This window comes from Salvelinus fontinalis, unplaced genomic scaffold, assembly GCF_029448725.1.
Source record: "Salvelinus fontinalis isolate EN_2023a unplaced genomic scaffold, ASM2944872v1 scaffold_0039, whole genome shotgun sequence".
Taxonomy (NCBI): Eukaryota; Metazoa; Chordata; class Actinopteri; order Salmoniformes; family Salmonidae; genus Salvelinus; species Salvelinus fontinalis.
Window position 1 is genome coordinate 585,362 of NW_026600248.1, and position 23,026 is coordinate 608,387.

General features: G+C 46.5%; 1 protein-coding gene across 2 annotated transcripts; it reads right to left on the reverse strand.

The window, feature by feature from the left end:
* Positions 1–920: 920 nt before the first annotated feature.
* On the reverse strand, positions 921–20,785 carry LOC129842411 (uncharacterized). Of its 2 annotated transcripts, none has more exons than XM_055910961.1 (5): positions 20,289–20,785; positions 15,891–17,341; positions 13,161–13,247; positions 6,708–7,247; positions 921–1,115 (listed from the first exon to the last, which is right to left on the reverse strand). In XM_055910961.1, exons 2-5 carry the CDS (start codon positions 16,905–16,907, stop codon positions 999–1,001), a joined length of 1,761 nt encoding a protein of 586 aa, XP_055766936.1. In that variant the 5' UTR covers positions 16,908–17,341; positions 20,289–20,785; the 3' UTR covers positions 921–998. The 2 variants fall into 2 exon arrangements, with proteins under 2 accessions (XP_055766936.1, XP_055766937.1); XM_055910962.1 differs by having other exon boundaries at positions 20,208–20,785.
* Positions 20,786–23,026: the final 2,241 nt, after the last annotated feature.

The window sequence follows — 23,026 nt, forward strand, 5'->3', positions numbered from 1 at the left end:
TTATATGACTGGTTCTGTCAGTAGTTATATGACTGGTTCTGACTGGTTCTGACAGTAGTTATATGACTGGTTCTGTCAGTAGTTATATGACTGGTTCTGTCAGTAGTTATATGACTGGTTCTGTTAGTAGTTATATGACTGGTTCTGACAGTAGTTATATGACTGGTTCTGACTGGTTCTGTCAGTAGTTATATGACTGGTTTTGACTGGTTCTGACAGTAGTTATATGACTGGTTCTGTTAGTAGTTATATGACTGGTTCTGACAGTAGTTATATGACTGGTTCTGACTGGTTCTGTCAGTAGTTATATGACTGGTTCTGACTGGTTCTGACAGTAGTTATATGACTGGTTCTGTCAGTAGTTATATGACTGGTTCTGTCAGTAGTTATATGACTGGATCTGACTGGTTCTGTCAGTAGTTATATGACTGGTTCTGTCAGTAGTTATATGACTGGTTCTGTCAGTAGTTATATGACTGGATCTGACTGGTTCTGTCAGTAGTTATATGACTGGTTCTGACAGTAGTTATATGACTGGTTCTGTCAGTAGTTATATGACTGGTTCTGTCAGTAGTTATATGACTGGTTCTGTTAGTAGTTATATGACTGGTTCTGACAGTAGTTATATGACTGGTTCTGACTGGTTCTGTCAGTAGTTATATGACTGGTTTTGACTGGTTCTGACAGTAGTTATATGACTGGTTCTGTTAGTAGTTATATGACTGGTTCTGACAGTAGTTATATGACTGGTTCTGACTGGTTCTGTCAGTAGTTATATGACTGGTTCTGACAGTAGTTATATGACTGGTTCTGTCAGTAGTTATATGACTGGTTCTGACTGGTTCTGTTAGTAGTTAAATGACTGGTTCTGTTAGTAGTTAAATGACTGGTTCTGTTAGTAGTTAAATGACTGGTTCTGTTAGTAGTTAAATGACTGGTTCTGTTAGTAGTTAAATGACTGGTTCTGTTAGTAGTTAAATGACTGGTTCTGTTAGTAGTTAAATGACTGGTTCTGACAGTACTGTACCTGTATGGTAGAACTTCCCAGAGAAGCCAAGATTAAAGGTGAAGTTGGTGATTTGAGATCTCAGCTGGTTCTGAGTGTCCAGGAGGGCCTGGAGAAAGAGGGAGAGAGTTGTGTTCCATTTGTTCTGTGATCTATTCTAAATGTTCTGAGTGTTCGAAATGTTCTGAGTGTTCGAAATGTTCTGAGTGTTCTAAATGTTCTGAGTGTTCTAAATGTTCTGAGTGTTCTAAATGTTCTGAGTGTTCTAAATGTTCTGAGTGTTCTAAATGTTCTGAGTGTTCTAAATGTTCTGAGTGTTCTAAATGTTCCGAGTGTTCTAAATGCCTGAGTGTTCTAAATGTTCTGAGTGTTCTAAATGTCTGAGTGTTCTAAATGTTCTGAGTGTTCTAAATGTTCTGAGTGTTCTAAATGTTCTGAGTGTTCTAAATGTCTGAGTGTTCTAAATGTCTGAGTGTTATGAATGTCTGAGTGTTCTAAATGTTCTGAGTGTTCTAAATGTTCTGAGTGTTCTAAATGTCTGAGTGTTCTAAATGTCTGAGTGTTCTAAATGTTCTGAGTGTTCTAAATGTCTGAGTGTTCTAAATGTTCTGAGTGTTCTAAATGTTCTGAGTGTTCTAAATGTTCTGAGTGTTCTAAATGTTCTGAGTGTTCTAAATGTCTGAGTGTTCTAAATGTCTGAGTGTTCTAAATGTTCTGAGTGTTCTAAATGTTCTGAGTGTTCTAAATGTTCTGAGTGTTCTAAATGTCTGAGTGTTCTAAATGTTCTGAGTGTTCTAAATGTTCTGAGTGTTCTAAATGTTCTGAGTGTTCTAAATGTCTGAGTGTTCTAAATGTTCTGAGTGTTCTAAATGTTCTGAGTGTTCTAAATGTTCTGAGTGTTCTAAATGTCTGAGTGTTCTAAATGTCTGAGTGTTCTAAATGTCTGAGTGTTCTAAATGTCTGAGTGTTCTATATGTCAGAGCGTGTTAGATCTAATGTGTTATATTCTCCTACATTCATTTTACATTTCGACAAACTTCAAAGTGTTTCCTTTTAAATTATATCAATAATATGCATAGTTAAATGAAGGTTACATTTAAAATAATAAATAATAATATCAGGCAGTTAGATTTGGGTATGTCATTTTCCTTTCTCCTCTCTCTCCTCCCCTTTCTCTCCTCTCTCTTTCCCCTTCCCTCCTCTCCCCTCTCTTCTCCTTCTCCCTCCTCTCTCTTCTCTCTTCCTCCTTCTCTCATCTCCCTTCCCCCCTCTCCTCACCCCCCTTATCTACATCTACCTATTCACCCCCTTTCCTCCATCTTTGCCCTCTCTCTCATTCTCCTTCCCCTCTCATTCCATTTCCCTCTCCACAACTATTTCTCCTCCCCCTCTCTCAATCCCTTTGTGAAAATGTCAAATTCTCTGAAGAGAACTGTTTTAATTTGAAAGGAAGGCTGAATCAGCAGGAAGGGATGACTGTATCATTCTCTGTCTCTTTCTCTCACTCCTCTCTCCATCTATCCCCGTCTCTCTCTCTATCTCTCTTTCTCTGTCTCTCTGTCTCTTTTCTCTCAAAGTCTGTCTCTCCTTCTTTCTCCATCTGTCTCTCTCTTTCTGTATCTCTTTCAAGCTCTACCCTTTTCAGACTTTCCCCCTTTCCCCATCTTCCTCCTTTTCTGTCCCTTCTCTCCCCCCTCTATCTCGCTCTACCTTCTCTCCCTCTCCCTCTGTCTGACGGCTAGTATAATCTCTCCTTCTCTCTCTCTCTGTCCCCCTTTCCTCACCTCCTTCTCCTTATCTCTCTCTCAATTCAATTCAATTCAATTCAATTGACTTTATTGACATGGTAGGTTCGTTATTACTTACATTGTCAAAGTATACATATCGGAAAATAAAAATCAAATATATATGTATATATATACAAAATATATATATATTTATATATAAATAAATGGTGGGACCAACAGCAATAATAACAGTAGTAGTGGACATGGGATTACCATTAACAACAACATCTCTATATATCTCTATATATCTCTATATATCTCTATATATCTCTATATATCTCTATATATCTCTATATATCTCTATATATCTCTATATATCTCTATATATCTCTATATATCTCTATATATCTCTATATATCTCTATATATCTCTATATATCTCTATATATCTCTATATATCTCTCTCTCTCGCTCTCTCTCTCTCTCTCTCTCTCTCTCTCCTTCCTCTATCTCTCTCTCTCTCTCTCCCTCTCTGTGTCTGTCCCCCCCCCTCTCTCTCTCTCTCTCCTTCCTCTCTCTCTCCTTCCTCTCTCTCTCTCTGTGTCTGTCCCCCTCTCTCTCTCTCCTTCCTCTATCTCTCTCTGTGTCTGTCCCCCCCCTCTCTCTCTCTCTCTCCTTCCTCTATCTCTCTCTGTGTCTGTCCCCCCCCCTCTCTCTCTCTCTCTCCTTCCTGTCTCTCTCTCTCCTTCCTCTCTCTCTCTCTGTGTCTGTCCCCCCCTCTCTCTCTCTCCTTCCTCTATCTCTCTCTGTGTCTGTCCCCCCCTCTCTCTCTCTCTCTCCTTCCTCTCTCTCTCTCTCTCCTTCCTCTATCTCTCTCTGTGTCTGTCCCCCCCCTCTCTCTCTCTCTCTCTCTCCTTCCTCTATCTCTCTCTGTGTCTGTCCCCCCCCCTCTCTCTCTCTCTCTCTCTCTCTCTCTCTCCTTCCTCTATCTCTCTCTGTGTCTGTCCCCCCCCTCTCTCTCTCTCTCCTTCCTCTATCTCTCTCTGTGTCTGTCCCCCCCCTCTCTCTCTCTCTCTCTCTCTCTCTCTCTCCTTCCTCTATCTCTCTCTGTGTCTGTCCCCCCCCCTCTCTCTCTCTCTCTCCTTCCTCTCTCTCTCTCTCTCCTTCCTCTATCTCTCTCTGTGTCTGTCCCCCCCTCTCTCTCTCTCTCTCCTTCCTCTCTCTCTCTCTCTCCTTCCTCTATCTCTCTCTGTGTCTGTCCCCCCCTCTCTCTCTCTCTCTCCTTCCTCTATCTCTCTCTGTGTCTGTCCCCCCCTCTCTCTCTCTCTCTCCTTCCTCTCTCTCTCTCTCTCCTTCCTCTATCTCTCTCTGTGTCTGTCCCCCCCTCTCTCTCTGTGTCTCCTTCCTCTCTCTCTCTCTCTCCTTCCTCTATCTCTCTCTGTGTCTGTCCCCCCCTCTCTCTCTGTGTCTCCTTCCTCTATCTCTCTCTGTGTCTGTCCCCCTCTCTCTCTCTCTCTCTCTGTGTCTGTCCCCCTCTCTCTCTATCTCTCTCTGTGTCTGTCCCCTCTCTCTCTCTCTCTCTCTCTGTGTCTGTCCTCTCTCTCTCTCTCTCTCTCTCTGTGTCTGTCCTCTCTCTCTCTCTCTCTCTCTCTCTCTCTCTCTCTCTCTCTCTCTGTGTCTGTCCTCTCTCTCTCTCTCTCTCTCTCTCTCTCTCTCTCTCTGTGTCTGTCCTCTCTCTCTCTCTCTCTCTCTCTCTCTCTCTCTCTCTCTCTCTCTCTCTCTGTGTCTGTCCTTCCTCTCTCTCTCTCTCTCTCTCTCTCTCTCTCTCTCTCTCTCTCTCTCTCTCTCTCTCTCTCTCTCTCTCTCTCTCTCTCTCTCTCTCTCTCTCTCTCTCTCTCTCTCTCTCTCTCTCTCTCTCTCTCTCTCTCTCTCTCTCTCTCTCTCTCTCTCTCTCCAAGGTCCTAGATGTTCAGGTCATCTTTCTGATGCATTATAGGAAAGATGTCAAACACTGACAGGTAGTGACATTCTAATCTACAGAGCTAAGCACACACACACACACACACACACACACACACACACACACACACACACACACACACACACACACACACACACACACACACACACACACACACACACACACACACACACCTTTCTCCCCAGAGTGCAGGCTGTGTGGTGTCAGCGTTGCTGCAGTGAGCAGAAGGTCCTGGTCTCAGACACACTGCAGAGCAACACACCATCTCCTCCTTAACATTAACATCCCCTGTTACCCCCCCCCCCCCCATGTTTTCCTACCTTAACATCCTTGGTGTTCATGGAGCCACCCCCCCCCGTTTCCTCCTACCTTAACATCCTTGGTGTTCATGGAGCCCCCCCCACCCCCCCCATGTTTTCCTACCTTAACTTCCTTGGTGTTCATGGAGCCCCCCCCCCCCCCCCCGTTTCCTCCTCCTTAACATCCTTGGTGTTCATGGTGCCCCCCCCCCCCCGTTTCCTCCTCCTTAACATCCTTGGTGTTCATGGAGCCCCCCCCTCCCCCCCCCCCGTTTCCTCCTCCTTAACATCCTTGGTGTTCATGGAGCCCCCCCCCCCCGTTTCCTCCTACCTTAACATCCTTGGTGTTCATGGAGCCTCTCCCCCCCCCCCGTTTCCTCCTACCTTAACATCCTTGGTGTTCATGGAGCCCCCCCCCCCCCCCCGTTTCCTCCTATCTTAACATCCTTGGTGTTCATGGAGCCCCCCCCCCCCCCGTTTCCTCCTACCTTAACATCCTTGGTGTTCATGGAGCCCCCCCCAGTTTCCTCCTACCTTAACATCCTTGGTGTTCATGGAGCCCCCCCCCGTTTCCTCCTACCTTAACATCCTTGGTGTTCATGGAGCCCCCCCGTTTCCTCCTATCTTAACATCCTTGGTGTTCATGGAGCCTCCCCCCCCCACACCGTTTCCTCCTACCTCAACATCCTTGGTGTTCATGGAGCCTCCCCCCCCCACACCGTTTCCTCCTACCTCAACATCCTTGGTGTTCATGGAGCCTCCCCCCCCCCCACCGTTTCCTCCTACCTCAACATCCTTGGTGTTCATGGAGCCCCCCCCCCACCGTTTCCTCCTACCTTAACATCCTTGGTGTTCATGGAGCCCCCCCCCCCACCGTTTCCTCCTACCTTAACATCCTTGGTGTTCATGGAGCCCCCCCCCCCACACCGTTTCCTCCTACCTCAACATCCTTGGTGTTCATGGAGCCCCCCCCCACACCGTTACCTCCTACCTCAACATCCTTGGTGTTCATGGAGCCCCCCCCCCCCCCGTTTCCTCCTACCTTAACATCCTTTGTGTTCATGGAACCCCCCCCCCCCCCCACACCGTTACCTCCTACCTCAACATCCTTGGTGTTCATGGAGCCCCCCCCCACCGTTTCCTCCTACCTTAACATCCTTGGTGTTCATGGAGCCCCCCCCCGTTTCCTCCTATCTTAACATCCTTGGTGTTCATGGAGCCCCCCCCCCCACACCGTTTCCTCCTACCTTAACATCCTTGGTGTTCATGGAGCCCCCCCCCGTTTCCTCCTATCTTAACATCCTTGGTGTTCATGGAGCCCCCCCCCCACACCGTTTCCTCCTACCTCAACATCCTTGGTGTTCATGGAGCCCCCCCCCCACCGTTTCCTCCTACCTCAACATCCTTGGTGTTCATGGAGCCCCCCCCCCACCGTTTCCTCCTACCTCAACATCCTTGGTGTTCATGGAGCCCCCCCCCCCCACACCGTTTCCTCCTACCTCAACATCCTTGGTGTTCATGGAGCCCCCCCCCCACCGTTTCCTCCTACCTCAACATCCTTGGTGTTCATGTAGCCCCCCCCCCGTTTCCTCCTACCTCAACATCCTTGGTGTTCATGGAGCCCCCCCCACCGTTTCCTCCTACCTTAACATCCTTGGTGTTCATGGAACCCCCCCCCCCACCGTTTCCTCCTACCTTAACATCCTTTGTTTTCATGCGTGTTCCTTCCTTCCCGACAAAGATGTCGTCGATATCCACCAGGATGTGACGCTCCAACCCCAACGACAACTTCCTGTCCGTGAGGTAAGTGATAGCGTCCACCAATAGGAGCCTGTGTAGCCAGTAGCCCAGGCCGTGTCCGAAGACGACCCTCTGAACCCCGTCAAACAGCCCCACATCCAGCACCACCGTAGCCTGTAGGCCCCGACTGAAACCAGGGACTGGATTATCTCCGCTGCCCACTCCGGGGCCTCCCTCCCTGGGCCGTGCCTGGACAACAGCCTGGTAGGAGGAGTGGTTGGAGGTGAATGTGGTCCAGTCGTCACCGGGGAGAGGTCCACGGTCCGTATCAGCCCGCGTCAGGTGGAGGAGGGGCGAACGTGACATCACAGAGGCGTCTCGGAGCGCCTGATTGGTCCGTAGCAGCAGGGGTAGACCCCGGAGATTCAGCAGGGGCGGAGAGTTCTGATTGGCTCTGTGGAAGGTGATGATTCCGACTCGATAACGGAGACAGTACTGGGGGACAACAAGGGACAAAATTTGGCAAGCGTCAGCTGACAACCAGACCAACATTAGCGAACGTTAGTTGACAACCAGATGATACAATCCATTTTATATTTTGTGTCCAATGTTGGTGAACGTTCATGGCTAACGTTAGCTAACAGTTTGAGAAGGTAACGTTAGCTAACAGGTTGAGAAGGTAACGTTAGCTAACAGGTTGAGAAGGTAACGTTAGCTAACAGTTTGAGAAGGTAACGTTAGCTAACAGTTTGAGAAGGTAACGTAAGCTAACAGTTTGAGAAGGTAACGTTAGCTAACAGTTTGAGAAGGTAACGTTAGCTAACAGTTTGAGAAGGTAACGTTAGCTAACAGGTTGAGAAGGTAACGTTAGCTAACAGGTTGAGAAGGTAACGTTAGCTAACAGTTTGAGAGGGTAACGTTAGCTAACAGTTTGAGAAGGTAACGTTAGCTAACAGTTTGAGAAGGTAACGTTAGCTAACAGTTTGAGAAGGTAACGTTAGCTAACAGTTTGAAAAGGTAACGTTAGCTAACAGTTTGAAAAGGTAACGTTAGCTAACAGGTTGAGAAGGTAACGTTAGCTAACAGGTTGAGAAGGTAACGTTAGCTAACAGGTTGAGAAGGTAACGTTAGCTAACAGTTTGAGAAGGTAACATTAGCTAACAGGTTGAGAAGGTAACGTTAGCTAACAGGTTGAGAAGGTAACGTTAGCTAACAGTTTGAGAAGGTAACATTAGCTAACAGTTTGAGAAGGTAACGTTAGCTAACAGGTTGAGAAGGTAACGTTAGCTAACAGTTTGAGAAGGTAACGTTAGCTAACAGGTTGAGAAGGTAACGTTAGCTAACAGTTTGAGAAGGTAACGTTAGCTAACAGTTTGAGAAGGTAACGTTAGCTAACAGTTTGAGAAGGTAATGTTAGCTAACAGTTTGAGAAGGTAACGTTAGCTAACAGGTTGAGAAGGTAACGTTAGCTAACAGTTTGAGAAGGTAACGTTAGCTAACAGTTTGAGAAGGTAACGTTAGCTAACAGGTTGAGAAGGTAACATTAGCTAACAGTTTGAGAAGGTAACGTTAGCTAACAGTTTGAGAAGGTAACGTTAGCTAACAGGTTGAGAAGGTAACGTTAGCTAACAGTTTGAGAAGGTAACGTTAGCTAACAGGTTGAGAAGGTAACGTTAGCTAACAGGTTGAGAAGGTAACGTTAGCTAACAGTTTGAGAAGGTAAAGTTAGCTAACAGGTTGAGAAGGTAACGTTAGCTAACAGTTTGAGAAGGTAACGTTAGCTAACAGTTTGAGAAGGTAACGTTAGCTAACAGGTTGAGAAGGTAACGTTAGCTAACAGTTTGAGAAGGTAACGTTAGCTAACAGTTTGAGAAGGTAACGTTAGCTAACAGGTTGAGAAGGTAACGTTAGCTAACAGCTTGAGAAGGTAACGTTAGCTAACAGTTTGAGAAGGTAACGTAAGCTAACAGTTTGAGAAGGTAACGTTAGCTAACAGTTTGAGAAGGTAACGCTAGCTAACAGTTTGAGAAGGTAACGTTAGCTAACAGGTTGAGAAGGTAACATTAGCTAACAGTTTGAGAAGGTAACGTTAGCTAACAGGTTGAGAAGGTAACGTTAGCTAACAGGTTGAGAAGGTAACGTTAGCTAACAGTTTGAGAAGGTAACGTTAGCTAACAGGTTGAGAAGGTAACGTTAGCTAACAGGTTGAGAAGGTAACGTTAGCTAACAGTTTGAGAAGGTAACGTTAGCTAACAGGTTGAGAAGGTAACGTTAGCTAACAGTTTGAGAAGGTAACGTTAGCTAACAGGTTGAGAAGGTAACGTTAGCTAACAGGTTGAGAAGGTAATGTTAGCCAACAGTTTGAGAAGGTAACGTTAGCTAACAGTTTGAGAAGGTAACGTTAGCTAACAGGTTGAGAAGGTAACATTAGCTAACAGTTTGAGAAGGTAACGTACGGCAAACGTAAGTGAGTACCAATACACACAAAAACAGTAATCCGTACAAAAAAGTAGCTTCGCCACGACATTTTGAAATTCTCGTTGAACTAGTTCCCCCTTACCTTCTTACTAAGTCACCTCCACCTTCCACTTCCTTTTCTCTTGAAAAGTGTCCCGCAGATGCAGAGATGTGTGGATGTTCGCTATTAAAACATTTTTGTTCCATGCCGACTTGGTGGAAAGTGTAAATGAGGCAGGTCAGAAGAGTAGTGGATCACGTCCCTGTAGAAGGACCAACGTGTGAACGAGGCAGGTCAGAAGAGAAGTGGGTCACTGTAGAAGGACCAACGTGTGAATGAGGCAGGTCAGAAGAGCAGTGGATCACGTCACTGTAGAAGGACCAACGTGTGAACGAGGCAGGTCAGAAGAGAAGTGGGTCACGTCACTATAGAAGGACCAACGTGTGAACGAGGCAGGTCAGAAGAGAAGTGGATCACGTCACTGTAGAAGGACCAACGTGTGAACGAGGCAGGTCAGAAGAGAAGTGGGTCACGTCACTGTAGAAGGACTAACGTGTGAACGAGGCAGGTCAGAAGAGAAGTGGGTCACGTCACTGTAGAAGGACCAACGTGTGAACGAGGCAGGTCAGAAGAGAAGTGGGTCACGTCACTGTAGAAGGACCAATGTGTGAATGAGGCAGGTCAGAAGAGGAGTGGTTCACGTCACTGTAGAAGGACCAACGTGTGAATGAGGCAGGTCAGAAGAGAAGTGGATCACGTCACTGTAGAAGGACCAACGTGTGAACGAGGCAGGTCAGAAGAGAAGTGGGTCACGTCACTGTAGAGGGACCAACGTGTGAATGAGGCAGGTCAGAAGAGAAGTGGGTCACTGTAGAAGGACCAACGTGTGAACGAGGCAGGTCAGAAGGGAAGGGGATCACGTCACTGTAGAAGGAGCAACGTGTGAATGAGGCAGGTCAGAAGAGAAGTGGGTCACGTCACTGTAGAAGGACTAACGTGTGAACGAGGCAGGTCAGAAGAGAAGGGGGTCACGTCACTGTAGAAGGACCAACGTGTGAACGAGGCAGGTCAGAAGAGAAGTGGGTCACTGTAGAAGGACCAACGTGTGAACGAGGCAGGTCAGAAGGGAAGTGGATCACGTCACTGTAGAGAAGGACCAACGTGTGAACGAGGCAGGTCAGAAGAGAAGTGGGTCACGTCACTGTAACAGCTGTCTGTACCAGGAGTCAGTGTGTCTGTACCTGGTGTAACAGCTGTCTGTTCCAGGAGTCAGTGTGTCTGTACCTGGTGTAACAGCTGTCTGTTCCAGGAGTCAGTGTGTCTGTACCTGGTGTAACAGCTATCTGTTCCAGGAGTCAGTGTGTCTGTACCTGGTGTAACAGCTGTCTGTTCCAGGAGTCAGTGTGTCTGTACCTGGCGTAACAGCTGTCTGTTCCAGGAGTCAGTGTGTCTGTACCTGGTGTAGCAGCTGTCTGTTCCAGGAGTCAGTGTGTCTGTACCTGGTGTAACAGCTATCTGTTCCAGGAGTCAGTGTGTCTGTACCTGGTGTAACAGCTGTCTGTTCCAGGAGTCAGTGTGTCTGTACCTGGTGTAACAGCTGTCTGTTCCAGGAGTCAGTGTGTCTGTACCTGGTGTAACAGCTGTCTGTTCCAGGAGTCAGTGTGTCTGTACCTGGTGTAACAGCTGTCTGTTCCAGGAGTCAGTGTGTCTGTACCTGGTGTAACAGCTGTCTGTTCCAGGAGTCAGTGTGTCTGTACCTGGTGTAACAGCTGTCTGTTCCAGGAGTCAGTGTGTCTGTACCTGGTGTAACAGCTGTCTGTTCCAGGAGTCAGTGTGTCTGTACCTGGTGTAACAGCTGTCTGTTCCAGGAGTCAGTGTGTCTGTACCTGGTGTAACAGCTGTCTGTTCCAGGAGTCAGTGTGTCTGTACCTGGTGTAACAGCTGTCTGTTCCAGGAGTCAGTGTGGCTGTACTTGGTGTAGCAGATGTCTGTTCCAGGAGTCAGTGTGTCTGTACCTGGTGTAACAGCTGTCTGTTCCAGGAGTCAGTGTGTATGTACCTGGTGTAACAGCTGTCTGTTCCAGGAGTCAGTGTGTCTGTACCTGGTGTAACAGCTGTCTGTTCCAGGAGTCAGTGTGTCTGTACCTGGTGTAACAGCTGTCTGTTCCAGGAGTCAGTGTGTCTGTACCTGGTGTAACAGCTGTCTGTTCCAGGAGTCAGTGTGTCTGTACCTGGTGTAACAGCTGTCTGTTCCAGGAGTCAGTGTGTCTGTACCTGGTGTAACAGCTGTCTGTTCCAGGAGTCAGTGTGTCTGTACCTGGTGTAACAGCTGTCTGTCCCAGGAGTCAGTGTGTCTGTACCTGGTGTAACAGCTGTCTGTTTCAGGAGTCAGTGTGTCTGTACCTGGTGTAACAGCTGTCTGTTCCAGGAGTCAGTGTGTCTGTACCTGGTGTAACAGCTGTCTGTTCCAGGAGTCAGTTTGTCTGTACCTGGTGTAACAGCTGTCTGTACCAGGAGTCAGTGTGTCTGTACCTGGTGTAACAGCTGTCTGTTCCAGGAGTCGGTGTGTCTGTACCTGGTGTAACAGCTGTCTGTTCCAGGAGTCGGTGTGTCTGTACCTGGTGTAACAGCTGTCTGTTCCAGGAGTCAGTGTGTCTGTACCTGGTGTAGCAGCTGTCTGTTCCAGGAGTCAGTGTGTCTGTACCTGGTGTAGCAGCTGTCTGTTCCAGGAGTCAGTGTGTCTGTACCTGGTGTAACAGCTGTCTGTTCCAGGAGTCAGTGTGTCTGTACCTGGTGTAACATCTGTCTGTTCCAGGAGTCAGTGTGTCTGTACCTGGTGTAACAGCTGTCTGTTCCAGGAGTCAGTGTGTCTGTACCTGGTGTAGCAGCTGTCTGTTCCAGGAGTCAGTGTGTCTGTACCTGGTGTAGCAGCTGTCTGTTCCAGGAGTCAGTGTGTCTGTTCCTGGTGTAACAGCTGTCTGTTCCAGGAGTCAGTGTGTCTGTACCTGGTGTAACAGCTGTCTGTTCCAGGAGTCAGTGTGTCTGTACCTGGTGTAACAGCTGTCTGTTCCAGGAGTCAGTGTGTCTGTACCTGGTGTAACAGCTGTCTGTTCCAGGAGTCAGTGTGTCTGTACCTGGTGTAACAGCTGTCTGTTCCAGGAGTCAGTGTGTCTGTACCTGGTGTAATAGCTGTCTGTTTCAGGAGTCAGTGTGTCTGTACCTGGTGTAACAGCTGTCTGTTCCAGGAGTCAGTGTGTCTGTACCTGGTGTAACAGCTGTCTGTTCCAGGAGTCAGTGTGTCTGTACCTGGTGTAACAGCTGTCTGTTCCAGGAGTCAGTGTGTCTGTACCTGGTGTAACAGCTGTCTGTTCCAGGAGTCAGTGTGTCTGTACCTGGTGTAACAGCTGTCTGTTCCAGGAGTCAGTGTGTCTGTACCTGGTGTAACAGCTGTCTGTTCCAGGAGTCAGTGTGTCTGTACCTGGTGTAACAGCTGTCTGTTCCAGGAGTCAGTGTGTCTGTACCTGGTGTAACAGCTGTCTGTTCCAGGAGTCAGTGTGTCTGTACCTGGTGTAACAGCTGTCTGTTCCAGGAGTCAGTGTGTCTGTACCTGGTGTAACAGCTGTCTGTTCCAGGAGTCAGTGTGTCTGTACCTGGTGTAATAGCTGTCTGTTTCAGGAGTCAGTGTGTCTGTACCTGGTGTAACAGCTGTCTGTTCCAGGAGTCAGTGTGTCTGTACCTGGTGTAACAGCTGTCTGTTCCAGGAGTCAGTGTGTCTGTACCTGGTGTAACAGCTGTCTGTTCCAGGAGTCAGTGTGTCTGTACCTGGTGTAACAGCTGTCTGTTCCAGGAGTCAGTGTGTATGTACCTGGTGTAACAGCTGTCTGTTCCAGGAGTCAGTGTGTCTGTACCTGGTGTAACAGCTGTCTGTTCCAGGAGTCAGTGTGTCTGTACCTGGTGTAGCAGCTGTCTGTTCCAGGAGTCGGTGTGGGCGTACTTCAACAGACTCTCGTAGATGACCAGGATGTAGCGACCACGCCCCTTTTGAAAAAAGACAACAACGTTAAACAGCTTGTTACACTGACAGACGTAACCACGGCAACGTGCTGTTAGTTTCTGTTTAGGGGGTAGAATGCTGTCTCCATAACAACAATAATACAATATTAACCTTGTCAGTGAGGGGAGACAGGTCTCCTTCCCCCATAACAACAATATTAACCTTGTCAGTGAGGAGAGACAGGTCTCCTTCCCCATAACAACAATATTAACCTTGTCAGTGAGGAGAGACAGGTCTCCTTCCCCATAACAACAATATTAACCTTGTCAGTGAGGGGAGACAGGTCTCCTTCTCCATAACAACAATAATAACCTTGTCAGTGAGGAGAGACAGGTCTCCTTCCCCATAACAACAATATTAACCTTGTCAGTGAGGAGAGACAGGTCTCCTTCCCCATAACAACAATATTAACCTTGTCAGTGAGGGGAGACAGGTCTCCTTCCCCATAACAACAATATTAACCTTGTCAGTGAGGAGAGACAGGTCTCCTTCCCCATAACAACAATATTAACCTTGTCAGTGAGGAGAGACAGGTCTCCTTCCCCATAACAACAATATTAACCTTGTCAGTGAGGAGAGACAGGTCTCCTTCCCCATAACAACAATATTAACCTTGTCAGTGAGGGGAGACAGGTCTCCTTCCCCATAACAACAATATTAACCTTGTCAGTGAGGAGAGACAGGTCTCCTTCCCCATAACAACAATATTAACCTTGTCAGTGAGGGGAGACAGGTCTCCTTCCCCATAACAACAATATTAACCTTGTCAGTGAGGAGAGACAGGTCTCCTTCCCCATAACAACAATATTAACCTTGTCAGTGAGGGGAGACAGGTCTCCTTCCCCATAACAACAATATTAACCTTGTCAGTGAGGGGAGACAGGTCTCCTTCCCCATAACAACAATATTAACCTTGTCAGTGAGGAGAGACAGGTCTCCTTCCCCATAACAACAATATTGACCTTGTCAGTGAGGAGAGACAGGTCTCCTTCCCCATAACAACAACAATACAATATTAACCTTGTCAGTGAGGGGAGACAGGTCTCCTTCCCCATAACAACAATATTAACCTTGTCAGTGAGGAGAGACAGGTCTCCTTCCCCATAACAACAATATTAACCTTGTCAGTGAGGGGAGACAGGTCTCCTTCCCCATAACAACAATATTAACCTTGTCAGTGAGGAGAGACAGGTCTCCTTCCCCATAACAACAATATTAACATTGTCAGTGAGGAGAGACAGGTCTCCTTCCCCATAACAACAATATTAACCTTGTCAGTGAGGAGAGACAGGTCTCCTTCCCCATAACAACAATATTAACCTTGTCAGTGAGGGGAGACAGGTCTCCTTCCCCATAACAACAATATTAACCTTGTCAGTGAGGAGAGACAGGTCTCCTTCCCCCATAACAACAATATTAACATTGTCAGTGAGGAGAGACAGGTCTCCTTCCCCCATAACAACAATATTAACCTTGTCAGTGAGGGGAGACAGGTCTCCTTCCCCATAACAACAATATTAACCTTGTCAGTGAGGGGAGACAGGTCTCCTTCCCCCATAACAACAATATTAACCTTGTCAGTGAGGAGAGACAGGTCTCCTTCCCCATAACAACAATATTAACCTTGTCAGTGAGGGGAGACAGGTCTCCTCCCCCATAACAACAATATTAACCTTGTCAGTGAGGGGAGACAGGTCTCCTTCCCCATAACAACAATATTAACCTTGTCAGTGAGGAGAGACAGGTCTCCTTCCCCCATAACAACAATATTAACCTTGTCAGTGAGGGGAGACAGGTCTCCTTCCCCATAACAACAATATTAACCTTGTCAGTGAGGGGAGACAGGTCTCCTTCCCCATAACAACAATTTTAACCTTGTCAGTCAGGAGAGACAGGTCTCCTTCCCCATAACAACAATATTAACCTTGTCAGTGAGGGGAGACAGGTCTCCTTCCCCATAACAACAATATTAACCTTGTCAGTGAGGAGAGACAGGTCTCCTTCCCCCATAACAACAATATTAACATTGTCAGTGAGGAGAGACAGGTCTCCTTCCCCCATAACAACAATATTAACCTTGTCAGTGAGGGGAGACAGGTCTCCTTCCCCATAACAACAATATTAACCTTGTCAGTGAGGACAGACAGGTCTCCTTCCCCATAACAACAATATTAACCTTGTCAGTGAGGAGAGACAGGTCTCCTTCCCCATAACAACAATATTAACCTTGTCAGTGAGGAGAGACAGGTCTCCTTCCCCATAACAACAATATTAACCTTGTCAGTGAGGAGAGACAGGTCTCCTTCCCCATAACAACAATATTAACCTTGTCAGTGAGGAGAGACAGGTCTCCTTCCCCATAACAACAATATTAACCTTGTCAGTGAGGAGAGACAGGTCTCCTTCCCCCATAACAACAATATTAACCTCGTCAGTGAGGAGAGACAGGTCTCCTTCCCCATAACAACAATATTAACCTTGTCAGTGAGGAGAGACAGGTCTCCTTCCCCATAACAACAATATTAACCTTGTCAGTGAGGAGAGACAGGTCTCCTTCCCCATAACAACAATATTAACCTTGTCAGTGAGGAGAGACAGGTCTCCTTCCCCATAACAACAATATTAACCTTGTCAGTGAGTGATGGCAGGTCTCCTTTCCTCGGGGTGATCTCTGTTCTGAACGGGTACCGGGCGGACTCCAGGATGCCGACGATGTCCTGTCCCAACGGGCTGTACTGTGATTCTACCAGCACCAATACTACTGGGTCTACTGAGGGGAGGGGGTCGGTGTGTGTGTCGGGGTCGGATCGTCTGATGGGGTCTGATCGTCTGTCGGTGTGTGTGTCGGGGTCGGATCGTCTGTCGGTGTGTGTGTCGGGGTCGGATCGTCTGTCGGTGTGTGTGTCGGGGTTGGATCGTCTGTCGGTGTGTGTGATGGGGTCTGATCGTCTGTCGGTGTGTGTGTCGGGGTTGGATCGTCTGTCGGTGTGTGTGATGGGGTCGGATCGTCTGTCGTTCTGTGTGATGGGGTCAGATTGTCTGTCGGATCGTCTGATGGGGTCAGATCGTCTGTCGGTGTGTGTGTCGGGGTCGGATCGTCTGTCGGTGTGTGTGATGGGGTCTGATCGTCTGTCGGTGTGTGTGTCGGGGTTGGATCGTCTGTCGGTGTGTGTGATGGGGTCAGATTGTCTGTCGTTCTGTGTGATGGGGTCAGATTGTCTGTCGGTGTGTGTGATGGGGTCAGATCGTCTGTCGGTCTGTGTGATGGGGTCGGATCGTCTGTCGGTGTGTGTGTCGGGGTCAGATCGTCTGTCGGTGTGTGTGATGGGGTCAGATCGTCTGTTGGTGTGTGTGATGGGGTCGGATCGTCTGTCGGTGTGTGTGATGGGGTCTGATCGTCTGTCGGTGTGTGTGATGGGGTCTGATCGTCTGACGGTGTGTTTATCAGTGTGTGTGTTGGGGGATCTGTAGGGAGTTGGAAATGGCAGGGAGCAGGCCGCAGCAACGTGCTCTTCTGATTGGTTGAGCTGTAGGGTGGGGGCGGAGTTAGAGAATAGGAAGTAGGCGGAGCCTAGCAGGGAGCCGGAGGCGAGGAGGAGGAGGAAGCGCCGCAGGTGGCGACGGACATGCACCGCTAACGACATCACTACCTGGAGGGTGTGTCGCGATGTATACGTGTGTGTGTCAAGGTGTATTTATGTCAGGGTGTGTGTGTGTCAGGGTGTGTGTGTGTGTTTGTTAAAGTGTGTGTGTGTGTCAAGGTGTGTGTGTGTGTGTGTGTGTGTCAGGGTGTGTGTGTTTATCAAGGTGTGTGTGTGTGTGTGTCAAGGTGTGTGTGTGTGTCAAGGTGTGTGTGTGTATGTCTCTATGAAGGGTTTCTAACATGGATTTGGTGAGGAACACTAAGGTCCGTCATGTCACCATGGTGAGGGGTCACAGAGGGTCAGAAAGGTCAGCCTGACAAAGTGGAACTCTCTCTACACCAATCACAGAGGGTCAGAAAGGTTAGCTGACATAGACATCTCTAAACCAATCAGGACACACGGGGGAAGATGACGTTTCAGAACAGCTCCTGGACCTGTGGAGCAATGAGACAACATGAGGTTAGACACACGTGTGTGTGTGTGTGTGTGTGTGTGTGTGTGTGTGTGTGTGTGTGTGTGTGTGTGTGTGTGTGTGTGTGTGTGTGTGTGTGTGTGTGTGTGTGTGTGTGTGTGTGTGTGTGTTCTAGGGAGTCATAGGACATAGCTGGACTGACTGAAAACACAGACAGACAGACAGCCAGCCAGCCAGCCAGCCAGACAGACAGACAGACAGACAGACAGACAGACAGACAGACAGACAGACAGACAGACAGACAGACAGACAACCATAATCACAACTGGTTATTAAACTACTAACTACCCATAGCCTAACATAATCACAACTAGTTATTACACTACTAACTACCCATAGCCTAACATAATCACAACTAGTTATTAAACTACTAACTAACTAACTACCCATAGCCTAACATAATCACAACTGGTTATTACACTACTAACTACCCATGTCCTAACATAATCACAACTAGTTATTAAACTACTAACTAACTAACTACCCATAGCCTAACCTAATCACAACTGGTTATTAAACTACTAACTAACTAACTACACATAGCCTAACATAATCACAACTAGTTATTAATCTATTAACTACCCATGTCCTAACATAATCACAACTGGTTATTACACTACTAACTACCCATGTCCTAACATAATCACAACTGGTTATTACACTACTAACTACCCATGTCCTAACATAATCACAACTGGTTATTAAAACTACTAACTAACTAACTACCCATAGCCTAACATAATCACAACTGGTTATTAAACTACTAACTAACTAACTACCTATAGCCTAACATAATCACAACTGGTTATTAAACTACTAACTAACTAACTACCCATAGCCTAACATAATCACAACTGGTTATTAAACTACTAACTAACTAACTACCTATAGCCTAACATAATCACAACTGGTTATTAAACTACTAACTAACTAACTAACTACCCATAGCCTAACATAATCACAACTGGTTATTAAACTACTAACTAACTAACTACCCATAGCCTAACATAATCACAACTGGTTATTAAACTACTAACTACCCATATCCTAACATAATCACAACTGGTTATTGAACTACTAACTAACTACCTACCCATAGCCTAACATAATCACAACTGGTTATTAAACTACTAACTAACTAACTACCCATAGCCTAACATAATCACAACTGGTTATTAAACTACTAACTAACTAACTACCTATAGCCTAACATAATCACAACTGGTTATTAAACTACTAACTAACTAACTAACTACCCATAGCCTAACATAATCACAACTGGTTATTAAACTACTAACTAACTAACTACCCATAGCCTAACATAATCACAACTAGTTATTAAACTACTAACTACCCATAGCCTAACATAATCACAACTGGTTATTAAACTACTAACTACCCATAGCCTAACATAATCACAACTGGTTATTAAACTACTAACTACCCATAGCCTAACCTAATCACAACTGGTTATTAAACTACTAACTAACTAACTACACATAGCCTAACAATCACAACTAGTTATTAAACTACTAACTACCTATAGCCTAACATAATCACAACTGGTTATTAAACTACTAACTACCCATAGCCTAACATAATCACAACTAGTTATTACACTACTAACTACACATAGCCTAACATAATCACAACTAGTTATTAAACTACTAACTACCCATAGCCTAACATAATCACAACTGGTTATTAAACTACTAACTACCCATAGCCTAACATAATCACAACTGGTTATTAAACTACTAACTACCCATAGCCTAACATAATCACAACTGGTTATTAAACTACTAACTACCCATAGCCTAACATAATCACAACTGGTTATTAAACTACTAACTACCCATAGCCTAACATAATCACAACTGGTTATTAATCTACTAACTAACTAACTAACTAACTAACCAACTACCCATAGCCTAACATAATCACAACTGGTTATTAAACTACTAACTGCCCACAGCCTAACATAATCACAACTAGTTTTTAAACTACTAACTACCTATACACTACTTGACAAATGTCTGATCTCTCTCTCTCTCTTGTTAAGTTAAATAACATATTGAATGGAAGATAATCAGGTCCGTCTGTCCCTCTGTATCTATCTGTCTGTCTCTATCTGTCTGTCTCTGTCCCTCTGTCTCTATCTGTCTCTCTCTGTCCCTCTGTCTCTATCTGTCTGTCTCTGTCTCTATCTGTCTCTGTCCCTCTGTATCTATCTGTCTGTCTCTGTCCCTCTGTCTCTATCTGTCTCTATCTGTCTGTCTCTATCTGTCTGTCTCTGTCCCTCTGTCTCTATCTGTCTGTCTCTATCTGTCTGTCTCTATCTGTCTGTCTCTGTCCCTCTGTCTCTATCTGTCTGTCTCTATCTGTCTGTCTCTATCTGTCTCTATCTGTCTGTCTCTGTCCCTCTGTCTCTATCTGTCTCTATCTGTCTGTCTCTATCTGTCTGTCATAGCGAATTGTTTCATTAAACGTTGGTCAACAACATTCTCATGGTTGTAACCAACCACATTAATGCCGTTTCCATTGAAAGGTCACTTTATGAATCACATCTCAGAGTGACCAGTTAAATGTCAAACAAATGATTGTTTTCTGTTTACAATGAATACTAAAATACCTTGAACATGTCATATTAATCATGCTGGTGGATATTAATGACATCGGAGAACGGATAGAAACACGAAACATCATTCGATCGATGTGATCAAATGTGTAAATAGACATTCCAACACACACAGCTCCTTTGTAAAGAAAATAATGAGAGATAGAGAAGGAGAAGGGAGAGAGTAAGAAAGAAAGAGAGCCTTCCTCACCTTCCGCAAATACATTCACGGCATCCGCCGGTGCTTTCACACACAAAAAAACTCAGCCAGAGCACCGAGTCTATGTTTTACCTCTAGCCGGGATGAGGGCGCTGCCGGGCGGGCAGGTTGAGCGAAGGTGAGCCACTGGTCTGGAGCCGTGTTGTAGGAAGGTACATCCGCCTGTATATCGGGCTGTCTACTCTCTCTCGTCACTAGAACAGAGGCAACCAGACGGAATAATTGTCTCTCCTCCTCCGTCTACTCCTCTCATTCACTATTCCTCCCTTTAGCTCTCTCTCTCTCCTCGTTCTCTGCCCTCTCCTCTCTCTCTCTCCCTCTCTCCAGATGAGAGCAGCGAAGAGAGACACATCAAGTGTTTTAACAGCGGGGCACGCGTGAGACAAACCGATATTATCTGTGCCGCTTTCCGTTACTGACCAACGGACTGCCTGCTGCCAGCTACACTACGGCGTCTGTTCCGTCAGCCGCTCCCCTGCGCGCAGCTGGAGAGAGGGAGAGTAAGAGAGAAAGAGAGAGAGAGACTCAATTTGGCATGACGGCATGCTATACAAAATGATGGAAAGCGGTGTTGGGGGCAAGAAACAAATGACACACACAAACAGTGTGCAGTTAAAATAGGTAAAAAAACACCCAGATGTCTTTTCTCAGGGCTGTGGGATAGGGAGTCCACTTCATCCCCAGGCTCTTCAACGTACAGTACCAGTCAAAAGTGTGGACACACCGACTCATTCAAGGAATTTTTCCTACTTTTTTTTTTACCAGTTTCTACACTGTAGAATACTACTGAAGACATCAAAACTATGGAGTAACACATGGAATCATGTAGTAACCAAAAAAGTGTTAAACAAATCAAAATATATATGATTCAAAGTAACCACCCTTTTCCTTGATGACAGCATTGTACACTCTTGGCATTTGTTTTTTTCTCAGTTTTGTTTCTTGTTTATTTCACTTGCTTTGGCTCCGACAGAGATGGTCGCCGACAGAGATGGTCTCCGACAGAGATGGTCTCCGACAGAGATGGTCTCCGACAGAGATGGTCTCCGACAGAGATGGTCTCCGACAGAGATGGTCTCCGACAGAAATGGTCTCCGACAGAGATGGTCTCCGACAGAGATGGTCTCCGACAGAGATGGTCTCCGACAGAGATGGTCTCCGACAGAGATGGTCTCCGACAGAGATGGTCTCCGACAGAGATGGTCGCCGACAGAGATAGTCTCCGACAGAGATGGTCGCCGACAGAGATGGTCGCCTCGCTTCAGGTCCTTAGGAAACTATGCAGTATTTTGTTTTTTTAATGTATTATTTCTTACATTGTTACAACAGAAAATCTTAAGTGTTATTACATGCAGCCGGGAAGAACTATTGGATATAAAAGCGACATCAACTTACCAACATTACGACCAGGAATACGTCTTTCCCGAAGTGGATCCTTTGTTCAGACCTCCACCCTGGACGTGGGATCTTATCCCAGAAGCCGACCCAAAACAACATGGTCGCCGCAGGAGAGGCAGACGGAGCGGCCTCCTGGTCAGACTCAGAAGGCGAGGACACCATCCACCGCTTCCAAGCATATCACTCGCCAATGTCCAATCTCTAGATAACAAGGTGGACGAAATTAGGGCACGAGTTGCCTTCCAGAGAGACGTCAGAGATTGTAACATTCTCTGTTTCATGGAAACATGGCTCACTTGGGATACGTTGTCAGAGTCGATACAGCCACCCCGGTTTCTTCACGCATCGTGCAGAAAGAAACAAACATCTCTCTGGTGAGAAGAAGGGCGGGGGTGTATGCCTTATGATTAATGACTCATGGTGTAATCACAACAACATACAGGAAGTCAAGTCCTTTTGTTCACCTGACCTAGAACTCCTTACAATCAAATGCCGACCGCATTATCTTCCAAGAGAAGTATCTTCGATTATAGTCACAGTCGTGTATATGTAGTCGTGTGTATACCCCCAAGGAGATACCTCGTCGGCCCTGAAAGAACTTCACTGGACTCTATGTGAACTGGAAACCATACATCCTGAGACTGCATTTATTGTAGCTGGGGATTTTAACAAAGCTAATCTGAGAACAAGACTTCCTAAACTCTATCAGCATATCGAATGCGCTACACAAGCTGGATCATTGCTACTTCCACAATGCATACAAAGCCCTCCCCCACCCCCCCCCTTTGGCAAATCTGACCACGACTCCATTGTGTTGCTCCCTGCCTATAGACAGAAACTAAAACAGGAAACAGCTGTGTCCAGGTCTATACAATGCTGGTCTGACCAATCGGATTCCACACTTGATCACGTGGACTGGGATACGTCCCTGATAGCCTCAGACAATAACATTGATGTATACGCTGACTCGGTGAGAGAGTTTATTAGCAAGTGCATTGGTTTGGTTTGACCCTTTCCCCTAAAGCCCTTTGAATTGAATGAAGGGAAAGATAGAGAAGGGGGGAGAGAGAAATAGATCAGTGATGGGCAGAGACAGCCAAGACTGTCCTCAGTCAGGAGGTTGAAGGAGACCGTGCCACACAGACAACCAAGACTGTCCTCAGTCAGGAGGCTGAAGGAGACCGTGCCACACAGACAACCAAGACTGTCCTCAGTCAAGAGGATGACGGAGACCGTGCCACACAGACAACCAAGACTGTCCTCAGTCAGGAGGAGACCGTGCCACACAGACAACTAAGACTGTCCTCAGTCAGGAGGATGAAGGAGACCGTGCCACACAGACAACCAAGACTGTCCTCAGTCAGGAGGAGACCGTGCCACACAGACAACCAAGACTGTCCTCAGTCAGGAGG